The sequence below is a fragment of the Cyclopterus lumpus genome, chromosome 17 (assembly GCF_009769545.1).
Source record: "Cyclopterus lumpus isolate fCycLum1 chromosome 17, fCycLum1.pri, whole genome shotgun sequence".
Classification (NCBI taxonomy): Eukaryota; Metazoa; Chordata; class Actinopteri; order Perciformes; family Cyclopteridae; genus Cyclopterus; species Cyclopterus lumpus.
In genome coordinates, this window is record NC_046982.1 from 3,296,317 (window position 1) to 3,308,860 (window position 12,544).

Consider the following 12,544-nt stretch of genomic DNA (forward strand, 5'->3'; position numbering starts at 1 on the left):
ATGAAGTGAATATTTCACTGTCAACATCTAAGAGACTGGCCATTTGTGTTGCAATAAAACCACAGACATCCAGAGGCTTCCACTGGCCACAGTAACCTCAGAAGAGCTCTAGCTAGCCTCTGAGGAGAAGGCACAGTTTCCTTTGGAGCAGCGAGGGGAACGTTTCAAAAAACACTGAGGGAAGGAGGGGGGCAGTGAGTTTTGACTGTGGATGAATAGTCATGTTGTAAACCTAAGAACCTGTGATAATATCTTAAATCTAGATTTTCACTGGTCAAAGAGCAAGTCCATCGTCATTCCCTCCATCCCTCTGCTCTGTACCACCGGAGAGCATCAGAGAGCAACTTATACTGATCTTATACTGAACAGCGGAGCAGCAGCCGGTGCCAGAAAAGAGGATGTAAAGAGAGAGTATAAGAAGTAGAAGAAGAGGAGGAAGAATTAGAAAAGCAGGAGAGCCCCTTTCAGACATGCGCTTTATTGCAAAAAATGTTTAGCACGTCAAATTCATGTCAGAACCAAGATGATCATTAATAAAAGTTTCAACGACAGGTTAAGTTTAAAACCCATCACTGATGCACTGTGACTTAAATTGGTATCTGGAGTGCCTACCAACCAACACATCTGTGAAATAAGACTGCCTTGATCAGAAAGCATGTGATTCAACAAGGCAATCAGAATTGGCTCCCCTGACTATGCCACATGCAGGCTCATTAGAATATACCACCCGATCCACGGCTTGACAACTACTTTTGCAAAGGTGTTCAATATTTTTCTAGAAAGCCAATCAGAGCTGCCTGGGCTTTTTCAGCAGGGGACCTTAAAGAGACAGTGGTCCTTTTCCTTCTCTCTGTTGTCGTTTTGTGTGTCTTTGTAGTTGCTTTGAGAGTCTTTGTCATTTTCTGTCTCTCTTTGTAGCTGTTGAGTGTCATTAGTTATTTAGTTATTGTTTTAGTATTTTTTGTTTTGCTTCGGGTGTCTTTGTTGTTTATTTTGTTAGTGTTTGTGTCTCTTTGTAGTTATTTTACATCTCTTTGTGTCTATTTGTCTTTTTGTGGTTGTTTGCCACTTTTCATTGTCGATGTGAGTCTATCTATGTCAAATTGCAGCTGTTTTGTGTCTCTTTGTAGTTCTGTGTCTCACTGTAGTAATTTTGAGTCTCTTCCTGGTTGGTATGCGTCTCCTTTGGTAACATTTTGTCGGTTAAAGCCAAGGGGCCCCCAACATTGGGGCTGTGCCCGGTGGGCCCGTTCAGTAATCCATCCATGCTGTGTGGACAAATGAATTTCACAAAAGAGGAGAACACACACGCAAACATACACTTCAACCTCCGTGACCTCACTAAGATCGTTTGGGACCACAGGCCGAGTGTCACTACCGTATCAGTTAATGGCAATCATAATAAAACTGAACTTAAATAAATCCCTCCAGGTCCAGAAATGGCTCCCTAAGGCTCAGGAAACATCAGCTTCCCTTGATGATGTAATTTCCCCCCTTCTGTCAGAGTAGACCGCCATCCAGCCTAACGTTGTGTCGCCGGGCAGAATACAAGTCATCTGTCATTGGCCACAGATGCTGATGAAACCCAGATGTGGCACTCGTCTGGTTCCACCCGGCCCCGCCTCCTTATCCTTTGTTGTCATGGCAATACAGTACCCAGAATACCGCTGTTTGTTTTGGCTGTCCTGGTGATGGGTTCCTGTAGTTGAGAAGAAAGGGGAGGGGAGATGATGGGGAGAACAGGGAGGGACAAACAGACTCACATGTACGGGCACATGCACACACTTTATTGGCTGGCGGTCAGCTACATGACCAGTCTGATTTTGTATCAAGTCAAGTTCAGACTAAAGGTTTACTCATGCCTAAATTCACCCCCCATCCATTTCATTAAAGAAGGGGGTGGCACATTCTATCACTTTGAATCTGGCTGAACTTTGACATGTGAAATGGGGAGGCTCTCTGATGCCCAGTCAAATTGAGAGAAGGGGTGGGATTGACCTCTCATTTAGGAAGTGATTGTTTACCCTTGTTTATGTAACTGCATGGTGAAATAATTAACAAGCAATAAAGAAGAAGTGAATGTGCAAGTACAAGGATAAAAGTACAGGCAGTAAATGAGCCAGATAATTAGTTCTCTAAAAAAACACAAGAAGCATATGCTGCTGTCATGCTGATTTGAAAGACATAACGTGTGGTATGTTTGTTTTTTTCTTGTATGTGAGTGTCCTGTAATGGCTTAAAACAGGTTTCCATTATTTTTATTTGTCATTATCAGATTTATTTAATTTTGGCAGATTTATTGTGTGTGTTATTGATTGTCCAACATTAAATAAATACATAAATATGTCAATACCTATGCATGGGCTATATTGTAACAATGTGTGTATGTAAATATAACAATCATTTTCTAAATAACTTAAGAAATGAATTCAGACTCAAGTCGTTATTAAACATTTTCCTTTTCACAGCGTTTTACATGATCATGTTTTGCTTCAAAATGTCCTTTTCTAAAAAGTCTGTTTTCATTTAATTTCATTGGAATTATTATATTATATTGTATATTTCCTTTTTTTTTTTAATTGCCATGACATCTTTACATTTTTATTGATTTAGCTTAGGCTGCACATGCTAACTAGCTAAGCAGGTTTGTGAGCTTTGCATCAAACTGAGAAGCCAGTGCTAACGGCAGCAGCTAATGCTAGCTGGTGAACTCTGAGTTACCTCGTCTGGTGAGTGTTTAGATACATAGTGTCTTCAGCATAGACCGTACATGGGAAGTGGACTAAATCACAGAGACGTCACCCATGTGGACTGCCATTTTGAAGCCTCAAGATTTTTGGCTGTGTCACCTTGTTTTTTTTGCAACCAGAAGTGACTCAAGTGGGTGGAGCTATGTACAACCATATGCTGAATAAGACAAGTTCATAGTTCACTGACTGAAAGGGAAAGGACCACCATCATTCAGTCATGTCTTTCCTATCCATACCTGTCATGCTCACCACTTCCTGTCAGGGTCAGGTAACCAATGGAGACATGGCAGTTGGCAAAGAAAGTAGTCTCTCTCTCTCTCTCTCTCTCTCTCTCTCTCTCTCTCTCTCTCTCTTGCACGCACGCCCTGCACACACGTTCACATCCAAATCTTTTACCAGTGACTCTCCCTGTGATCAAGTAATCTCCAAGCGGCGAGATAAGCACGGCATGTCTTGAGGTCAAACCACGAGCAACTGCTGCTTCCAAGTGAAAACAGCCATGTGTTTGTGGGATACTGGGATGTTTTTGGCCGAGGAGGGAAACCGAGCCCACTGACAAACCGAGCCCACTGACAAACCTCGCCGCCGCTCACGAACCCTGACGTCCCGGCGACAGACCAGCCACTCAGCAGCTCAGAAGATACAAGAGGGCAACGACCTTTAGCTATTAGTTGAGATATTAGTTGGGTCGGATTTTTTTGCATCAGGGCGTCTAATATTAGAACATTCCTTCCCCTTTTGTCCTGCAGGATCATGTGAACCAAACACACGGTTCTATGAAATATTAGCAATCCAAAAAAATCATTCTTGTATCATTTCATCAAAACATGTTTTCCTATTGTGAACCTGATACTGCCGGGCTGAACAACATCCTCATACATGAGATATGAAAATGTCACTCCTCATTTGTCGAGTGTTTTCCTGAGAAACTTTCAATTTCCACTCGTTACACGTTTCACAAGAAACAGCTCAGTTTGGGTGAGGAAACAAAACTACTTAGTTAGGTTCAGGAAAAGATTGGATAGGATAAGATCTTAAAATAGTTGGGTAGGTTTAGGCAATAAAACTACGGAGTGAGGTTTAGGAAAAGATAGATAGATAGATAGATAGATAGATAGATAGATAGATAGATAGGTAGGTAGGTAGATAGATAGATAGATAGATAGATAGATAGATAGATAGATAGATATGTAGGTAGGTATATAGATACAATAGCAGATTCATGAATTTAGCAGCAGAGTTAGCCATCTGTCAAAGTTTCTAGGACCGACAGGTTCATAAACCAGGGATTACATTGTGTCAAAGATGTGAGGTCAAACTAACAGGGCTAAACAAAAGGCCAAAGGAGCCTCTCAACATGAAGTCTCGGTGCCATGACGGTAAACAGCCAGAGAGCTAATTCCCTAACCCCCCTCCCCTTTAATAAATCAGCAGATGCTGTCCCACGTCCTTGTCCCGTTAGAGGGCTGGATTAGTGGCCCTGCAATGAAGTGGCTACTGTGCTCAGTTGTGTCTGCATGCTCAAGGACCTCTCGGGGTTGCAGTGATTCTCACTTTGCATTGACTGCTGACTGTTCACTCCTCTTCAGCGGCAGGTCGGTACCCCGAGTGATCAACTACGGCTTCACTACAAAAGGCACTTCTGGCAATCTGCTCGGCTAGAAAAAAAGCCCAGGCTGTCACAGGCCTCATTGTGGGCCTTGTCATGGCTGACAAACTGACATCCAAAGAAAGGTTTGGTCTCATCTTAAACCGGAGCTTCTGCAGATTAATCCCATAATATTTTATGATCCCCTTAAATTTACATCAAACTCAGTCTGGTCATCCAGTTTTTCTGCCTATTTTATATTTCCATTTCATTAAGGCCCGAGAGCCCTTTCACGTTAAAGCTGTTCCATTTTGTGTTGATGCTGGAGGCCCCTCTGTTCAGAGGCGGTTGTGTCCCTTTGAGAAAACAGTAATTCTTCTTTAATTTGGTTCATAACCAGTTCAAAGTTACTAGTAACCTTACATCTCAAGGGTTATAAAGCCAGTGTGCAAAGCTTTATTTACAAAAACTGCCGCAAGCATCCATCGCCCTATTTTAAAAGACCTTCTAATTATTTCATATGAGAAAAATAAAAAAAGAATTTCCAGCAAAAACAAAAAGGTTCACAGATGACACAAATAATTTCTGGTTTCTTTATTTGGTAAGCTTCTCATGTTGGTGAATGAGACACAGTGATTATGATCTATCTCATGGAAAGTTTATTTAACATCCCAGCAACTTTAGTCCTATAAGTTTCATTTAAGATGTTAACACTACATAACTACATAACACTAATTAAAAGCAAAAGTCAGGTCAACCTTGGGGTGGTGATAATTAGAAATGAGACGATATGTGTGGTGCGGAATAGTTTGAACAGTCTGCATTGGCTCTTTTCTGTGAAGAGTTTCCTACAAATCCATGTCATGCAATAATATCCTAAGACCCCCGTTTGGACGGCTGAGGCACTGAGATATTGGGTTGCAGATGAATATGCAGATAACCCCCCCCCCCCAGTCTCTTGCCTCGCCATTCACAAAGTGCCCTCTGAGAATGTTTTCACTTGTGTCTTTTTGACCCAGTCTTTGGTCGGCTGTCACCTCCACTCAAAGTCTGACGAGGTAATCGTGGAGGAGGACGTCCCCTGTAGCATCAAGAGCACTCTGTGTTTTAAAGAGACCACTTGTCTGCATCATTCCTTTAAGATGAAAAGTTGAAGGATCAGATTGAGTGTTACTTTAGTGTTCAGACATCAGAAAGCTCCTCTCGGGTCATTATAGCATTATAATTTGAGGTTGGAGGAGTTGAGGCAACACGTTTTTGCTGTGAGCCGGCCTGAGAGAGAGAGAGAGAGAGAGAGAGAGAGAGAGAGAGAGAGAGAAAGCTACTCAGATGTCTACATAAACACAAGTCCTTCTCCCCCAAACTCGACCTGTGCTGTGTTCACAATGTCCCTGATGGCGGGGAAGGAAAAGATGAGAAACACTGATAATGTCAGACCAGGGCTGAGTGAATCTGAAACCTCTCACAGGAAAAAGATCTGAGTGTCAAAGATCAGATTTTCTTAAAGTGCTACAAACCCAGTCTGGGGAGATTACAATAATTTCAACACAAAGTTTCTACTGCATGAGCCTGAGTTTTTTTTCTTAAGTAACAAAAAGAAAAGAAAAAAAGTGTTGACCTTGATGAAAATGAAAAGATTTTAGGTTTTAGTTTTTAAAATAAAAATAAAAATCAATACAAAATCAAAATTAAAAAAGAATTAAAAAAAATTAAATAAAACTGCTCCTCATAATCCTATAACGTTTCATTAATGGGCGAGTCCGATCACAGTGGGAGGTGCTAAGTGGGGTTGTGTCGCTCACCACCGGTGCAGAGAAGTCCTCAGAGGAGCAAGAAGCTGAGGCTGAAGGGAGTGTGGAGTAAACAGCGATACCGGACTCGGGCTCCCGGTCCGCTGCTGGGAAATGTACGACCAACATCTGGCCCGCACCGGGGATGTACCGGAGGAGGACGACAGATGCTCCGGGAAATTATTCAACTGTGTCTCCAACAGCGTGGTCAGCGTGGTGAGTAACCATATTATAAAGCGACTTCACAGTGCTACAACGTCAACAAAAAAAGAAGAATTGACAATATGTGGGCCTTGTGAATTAACATTGTTTTTTAGAACAGCTGTATCTAAACTAAAAAGGCTCAATTACTTAATTCTAAAAGGTTATTACCTCATTTATATATATTACACTGTGATTATTTTCGTTTGAATCCACTATGCACAAAAAGAAAACTCTAATAATCTGTATTTATTTTGGAGGATTTGATAGGGATATAATTTGTTATAGGCCAACGAACAGTACATTTGTGTGAACATTATTTAAACATCCGCGGTTACCCTGCGCATTAATATGCCCATATATTGTGTAAACGAAACAAACCATAAAAGTGACATTACCATTTTAATTTGAGATGCCAAAACAAATGTCATATCAAGGAATAAAGAGGCCAATGCGTGTAGGATTAATTATTTGTATTGTATCCATTATTTGGTTATTATATTCCGCTGTCTCTTGATGAGACGTCGATCCAAAAGGTCCTTACTATATAGGCCAATACCTGCATTATTATAGTCATATTATTCATCCCACGTCCAACATTACATTATACAATTAATAATAAAATTGTGATTTTTTTCGTTTATTCCGATTTATAATCTTAATAATACTTATAACGATGATTATTAATTATTTGTATTATTGCCACTATCATCATCATTATTATAATGTAATTACTATTTTTATATTTATTTTAATTTGTATAGATAAAAGGCAGCAGCAGAGTTTGCCATTTTTCCGCGGGAGACATTTCCACAGGTGAAACTCGTTCCGTTAATGAGGTCTATTTAGGTAAGGGAGAGGGAGAGGGAGCACACCGGGCCGCTACTGACACGCGGCCAGAGGTGTAATAAATAAAAGTCGTCAGGGGCGGGCTGATGGCTCCTTATCACGTGCACGTGCGCCGCTGAACGCAATTAGCCGGAATCTCATCCAGCTGTCCTCGACGGCCGTTATGAGCTAATTGTACGTTATAGACCTCGTTATGGCCCCCGCTGCAAAATCAATGTGTGGACCAGCACGGCCCATTCCGACATAAAGAAAAAACATAGAAAATAAATCAATGAATACAGGTAAAAAAATTTAAAAAAATACTTCAAAAAAGTTTGAGCGAGTATTTCGTTAATAAAAACAAAAACATGAGGGGGTGGGGTGTAATGACAGCGGTTGTCATGGAAATATGAACGGGACCGTATGGGGACTCTGGCGTCATCTATCTCGGGCATCACTCCGGACTCGCTGACACAATGTCGGAGGATGAAAGGGGACCGTCGGAGGCTGTTTTCACTGAGCTCCAACAAGGAAACGTTTATGTCGACACAGTAGGTGCTTTCAAACCAACAACTTTGTATTCTTTTTCTTCGTTTCTGAAGCCTCTCAGCGCGTAAACGTTGTGTGGGGTGTCGAAATGTAGCTAGCACGCGGGTCAGGTAGGCCACTTCAAAGGGCCGCGAAATGAAGACCATTTACCTTCCGTAATGGCTTACAATATGCTAGCCAAACAACGCTGCTTTACTCAGACGTCTCAAAAGTCGGACCCTTGCTTTACTTGCATAAACTTTTGTCCAACTTTTTTTTTGTGATGTCATTTATGAAATGGTATTTTTCTTCACTCTCTTAACACGTTTTGAAACGCTGATTAATGGTGACATTGTCAGGCTGTCTGCTTCTAACAGGGTTCCTCTGGGCCTGATGATATTTTCGAGGAGGACTCTTACTCTCCGTCCTCCCTCTCCTCGTCCTCCTCGGCCTCTGTCCGCACCTTGGGCTCCCTGCAGGAGAAAGCCCTGTGCACGTCCTGTGGCCATGATATAGTGGACAGATACCTCCTCAAGGTCAGACAGACCACACACTGTATGGCAAGATGTGAAGTGACAACACAATTAGGCCACAGTTAAATAAAAGCCATATATATGCACAAAAAATAACACCAAGGGATGTGTAAACTGTCACTTGGAAGCCATTTTGTTACTTCTCCACCTCAGGTGAACAACCTGTGCTGGCACGTGCGCTGCCTCTCCTGCAGTGTTTGTAACGCATCACTGGGGCGACACGTGAGCTGCTACATCAAGGACAAGGAGGTTTTCTGCAAACTCGACTACTTCAGGTGAGTCAGCCCGACAGTTTTATCTCTAGTCACACTTGTATAAATAAGGATCACGTAAGGAACATGGAACACAGAGGGTTTTGTTTTCAATTGTCTTTAGTGATCTTATTGGTTGCCTCCCTGACTGAACATTACAATAGGTCAGGTCAGTACAGAGAATAACGATCAATTCAGAAAATGAGCATATAGAGTCTGTCTTTGAGGGGAAATGAAATGGGATAGCAAATACGTGCTTTTTAGCTCATAGACGAAACACAGACAGCAGAACAATTGTTTAGTGTACACGCGTTGTAATTTGTTTGAGGTGCAAGATCACAGAATTCAAGCATCATTTATATATTATGAATGTATCCCATCCTGGATGCCTGGGAATCAATGACAACATGAAATATAAATCTATCAATCTATTCTCTTTTGTTTTAAGGTACAAAACTATAAAATATAAAATGTAACTAACTGTGGTTACTTTGACTGCTACTGCACATTTAACTAAATCTGATAGACCAACCAGCATTTAGGAAATACTGTCAGCAGTGCTGGTGCCTTTTTTTTTTCTTTTTTTTTTTTTTTTTCGGGGGTACAGACCATTTTGAACATCTTTTATTTTGACTAACCGTTAAGAGTTGGAGTCTCTGAATGTCGTGTATACATGCAGATGACTTGCCGGAAAGCCCAAGTGGAGGCCGTGAACAGCGCTAACAAAGACATATGGAGCACATGGGTATCTATGCCTATGAAAGTGGAGAAGAAAATTGTCTGTATCACAACTGTAAAATGATATTATTTGTCCAGAATAGATAACAATTTCTTTACAATGGATTAGTTAATTTTGGGCTATCTGGCTTCCATGAAAATTCTCCCTTCAGACTGTCAGAAAACATTCAAAATACACAATCGGGAGTTAATTGTATTACTCCGTCTATTTGCGAGTGTAGATTTCACCTAAATTTACCAAATGTTGACATTAGAAAGCATCAGTTGAATATTTAATTATACAAATTCATTTGTTAAACAACAAATATGTATGTACTTTTACAATACACATCTTTAAAGGTCGTTTTCTTCAAATCATTTTGTTCTCATAAATCTCAACTTTGCATACAGAACATGTTAGTTTTATTCATATATATATATATATATATATATATATATATATATATATATATATATATATTCTGAAGGTTTTTATGGTTTGTTCATACATCATTCATGTTCAAAACATGATGGAAATCTGTGATACTAAGGGATCCCAAAAATTCTCTGTCAATAGAATGGAAAAAGTTTTGAACCTGGCTTTATCAAATGTTCAGGTTTCTTTTCTGGAAATATATGCACATTGGTGCATATTTAATGAGATGTCTAATTTGCATATTTAAACATATATCAAAAGATTTGTAATGAAACAAAAAATGGTATAAATGTAGGTAATGAACTGGTGAAGTTTCATGGCCATCTATTAGTTTAAATATTGATCTGTAGCAGGGCCCGCTCAGAGGATCTCCTTTAAAGACTGATCACTTGACCAAGATGATACCATCACTGAGCAATCGCATACTCACAACTTGCCTCAACCAAAGCTGAGTGAGTGCTCCACCTCCCGTCCTCTTCCACGTCTTTTTTCAGGAGGTATGGGACCCGCTGCACCCGTTGTGGCCGCAACATCCACTCCAGCGACTGGGTGCGTCGGGCCCGAGGCAGCACCTTCCACCTGGCCTGTTTCTCCTGCAACTCCTGTAGGCGCCAGCTGTCCACCGGGGAGGAATGCGGACTGCTGGAGAACCGGGTGTTCTGCCGACCACACTATGACCTTATGATGGAGAACATCATGCGCGTTAAAGTAAATGGTGAGTTAAGGGACGGGTAACGAGGGACTGGTTGAGCGACGCAAGACAACATTTCCGAAAAAAATATTACCAGACTAAATGTTAAGCATTCACAGATGTTGTTAATCAACCCACTGTGGCGATGTGCAGGTGACAGTTTTGATACCAAATACTCAACATGTGCCAGTGACTTGAAAGATGTGCACGGGAGGAGCTCGTCAGAGACGGGACCTATAATCAAACAATGTAAAATGACCTTTGTTCCACGGCTTGTCTTAAAGAGCAACCAACAGTACAGGAGGAGGAGGCAGAGAAAGAAAAGTCCAGCACCATGACCAGACCTGCTAAAAGGGCCAGGACCAGCTTCACTGTGGACCAGTTACAGGTACTGGCATATGTATTCTTCGAACTGCAGTGCAGGTGGGAGAGAAATAGTGACTAAAACAACTACTTTGGATGGATACAAAACAAGAAAATTACACACTTTAACAAGTGGACGTAATGCGCGATTTCACATTTTACACATGGTTAAACACAGGTGATAATAGACCTTTCCTCAGCAGTGGAAACACAGGTGATAATATACCTTTACAGAGCAGGGTAAACACGGGTGATAATATACTTTTACACAGCAGGGTAAACACAGGTGTCCGTGATTAAATGAATTATGCTCCTGTTCCATTTACTGGCCCAGAGCTGTTTCAGTGAGCCAGCATGCATTACACCTGAACCCTGACCTGCCTAAATGCAGCGGGGTATTTGCCAGTTACATCTGTGAAAGGTAACAATGTAATGACCCATCTGATTGAACACACAGCTGCTCATAATATTAATTTCTAAGTCATTCAGTACTACACTTTTATCAGCTGCCAGCAGGTGGGGCTGCTCTGCCCCTCTGGCCACCGATACTCCGATTAGTTTAAAGGAATATCCAGTAGTACTACACCTTAGTATCGCATCTGTTCATCTCATTGATGGACTGTATTTCAGCAAGCTGCAGACTCAAGGGTGAGTAGAGTCTAAAACAGAGTTACAATGAGAGTGAATGTTTGACTTAGTTGTTGAGTGGCCAGACACATGACTTCATTCCTGCTGAATGTATAAATATGTGATGGTAGCCATGATGAATGTACGCTCACCTAGCTCTGATGTTTTCTCAACAAAACCTGCAACTGTGTCAACACGTTCCCCTCTGTCATCTCCACATGTGCAGGTAATGCAAACCCAGTTTACTAAAGATAACAACCCAGATGCCCAGAATCTGCAGAACCTGGCAGAGAGGACCGGTCTCAGCCGCAGGGTCATTCAGGTAAAGCCTCTCGCTGGTGAACACTCAAACATTTGATTGAGAAATCCCCGTCAGCGACAACCGAGAGGGAATGATAGCTTTGTACGATGACACTGCAGCAGTTACCGGTCCGTTCTCCCCGTTCAGGTTTGGTTTCAGAACTGTCGAGCTCGTCAAAAGAAATACATCAGCCCAAATGCCTCCCTGATGACATCGTTTGCTCCTAATCAGCTGACGCCGCCACTGATGGAGGACCTGCAATACACAACCTATATTTCCCCAGATGCGCCCCTCCTCGCCACACTGACGTATATGGATGGTGAGGAACACAAACACACATCATTGCAAAGATGTTTAGCTCAGTGATAACAATATGAATAGTCAGTAGGAGAGCTTTGTATAGTCTGTATGTGGCTGCCAGGCGACAGCCTGCCATTGGAATCAATTCTCCACTACAGTGTATTACATCCCGTTGTTCATGTTTCACTCTTAACTCCCTCAGTCCAAAATCCGGACCAACTTTTGCTTCAGCCACTCGTCTCCCATTCGCTGACACAACTGCCAGTCAGCCACGCCTGAGCTACAGCCCGCCTCTCGACAACAGAAGCCAATGACAGAAAGGGTCCCAAGATGACAGCAGCAGTTAAACCAATCAATGAGTTAAATGTTCACAGCCTAATGTTTGAGCAGACACTGAATTGATTTCACCGGATCACACAGATTCACAGGTGACGATGACAGTGTGAATGAAACTTTTGTTAATATGTATATGCTGTGCATTTCTTTGTGTTTAATTTATTTGGAGAAAATGATGATATGGCACTTTTTGTCGGAGAAAATATGTAAAAACAGAGTATGGATTTGGTTCAGTTGGATGTTTATTTAAGGATGTGTTTGATGATAATAAAATTGTCAGTTGGGCACTCGAGAGAGACGAAAT

The 12,544-nt window shown here is 41.5% G+C and overlaps 1 protein-coding gene across 1 annotated transcript; it reads left to right on the forward strand.

Annotated features, from left to right (window-relative positions):
- Positions 1–7,615: 7,615 nt before the first annotated feature.
- On the forward strand, positions 7,616–12,544 carry LOC117746662 (LIM/homeobox protein Lhx8-like). The gene is made up of 8 exons (XM_034555933.1): positions 7,616–7,708; positions 8,063–8,221; positions 8,372–8,493; positions 10,117–10,337; positions 10,598–10,701; positions 11,530–11,625; positions 11,752–11,923; positions 12,107–12,544. Exons 1-8 carry the CDS (start codon positions 7,634–7,636, stop codon positions 12,181–12,183), a joined length of 1,026 nt encoding a protein of 341 aa, XP_034411824.1. The 5' UTR covers positions 7,616–7,633; the 3' UTR covers positions 12,184–12,544.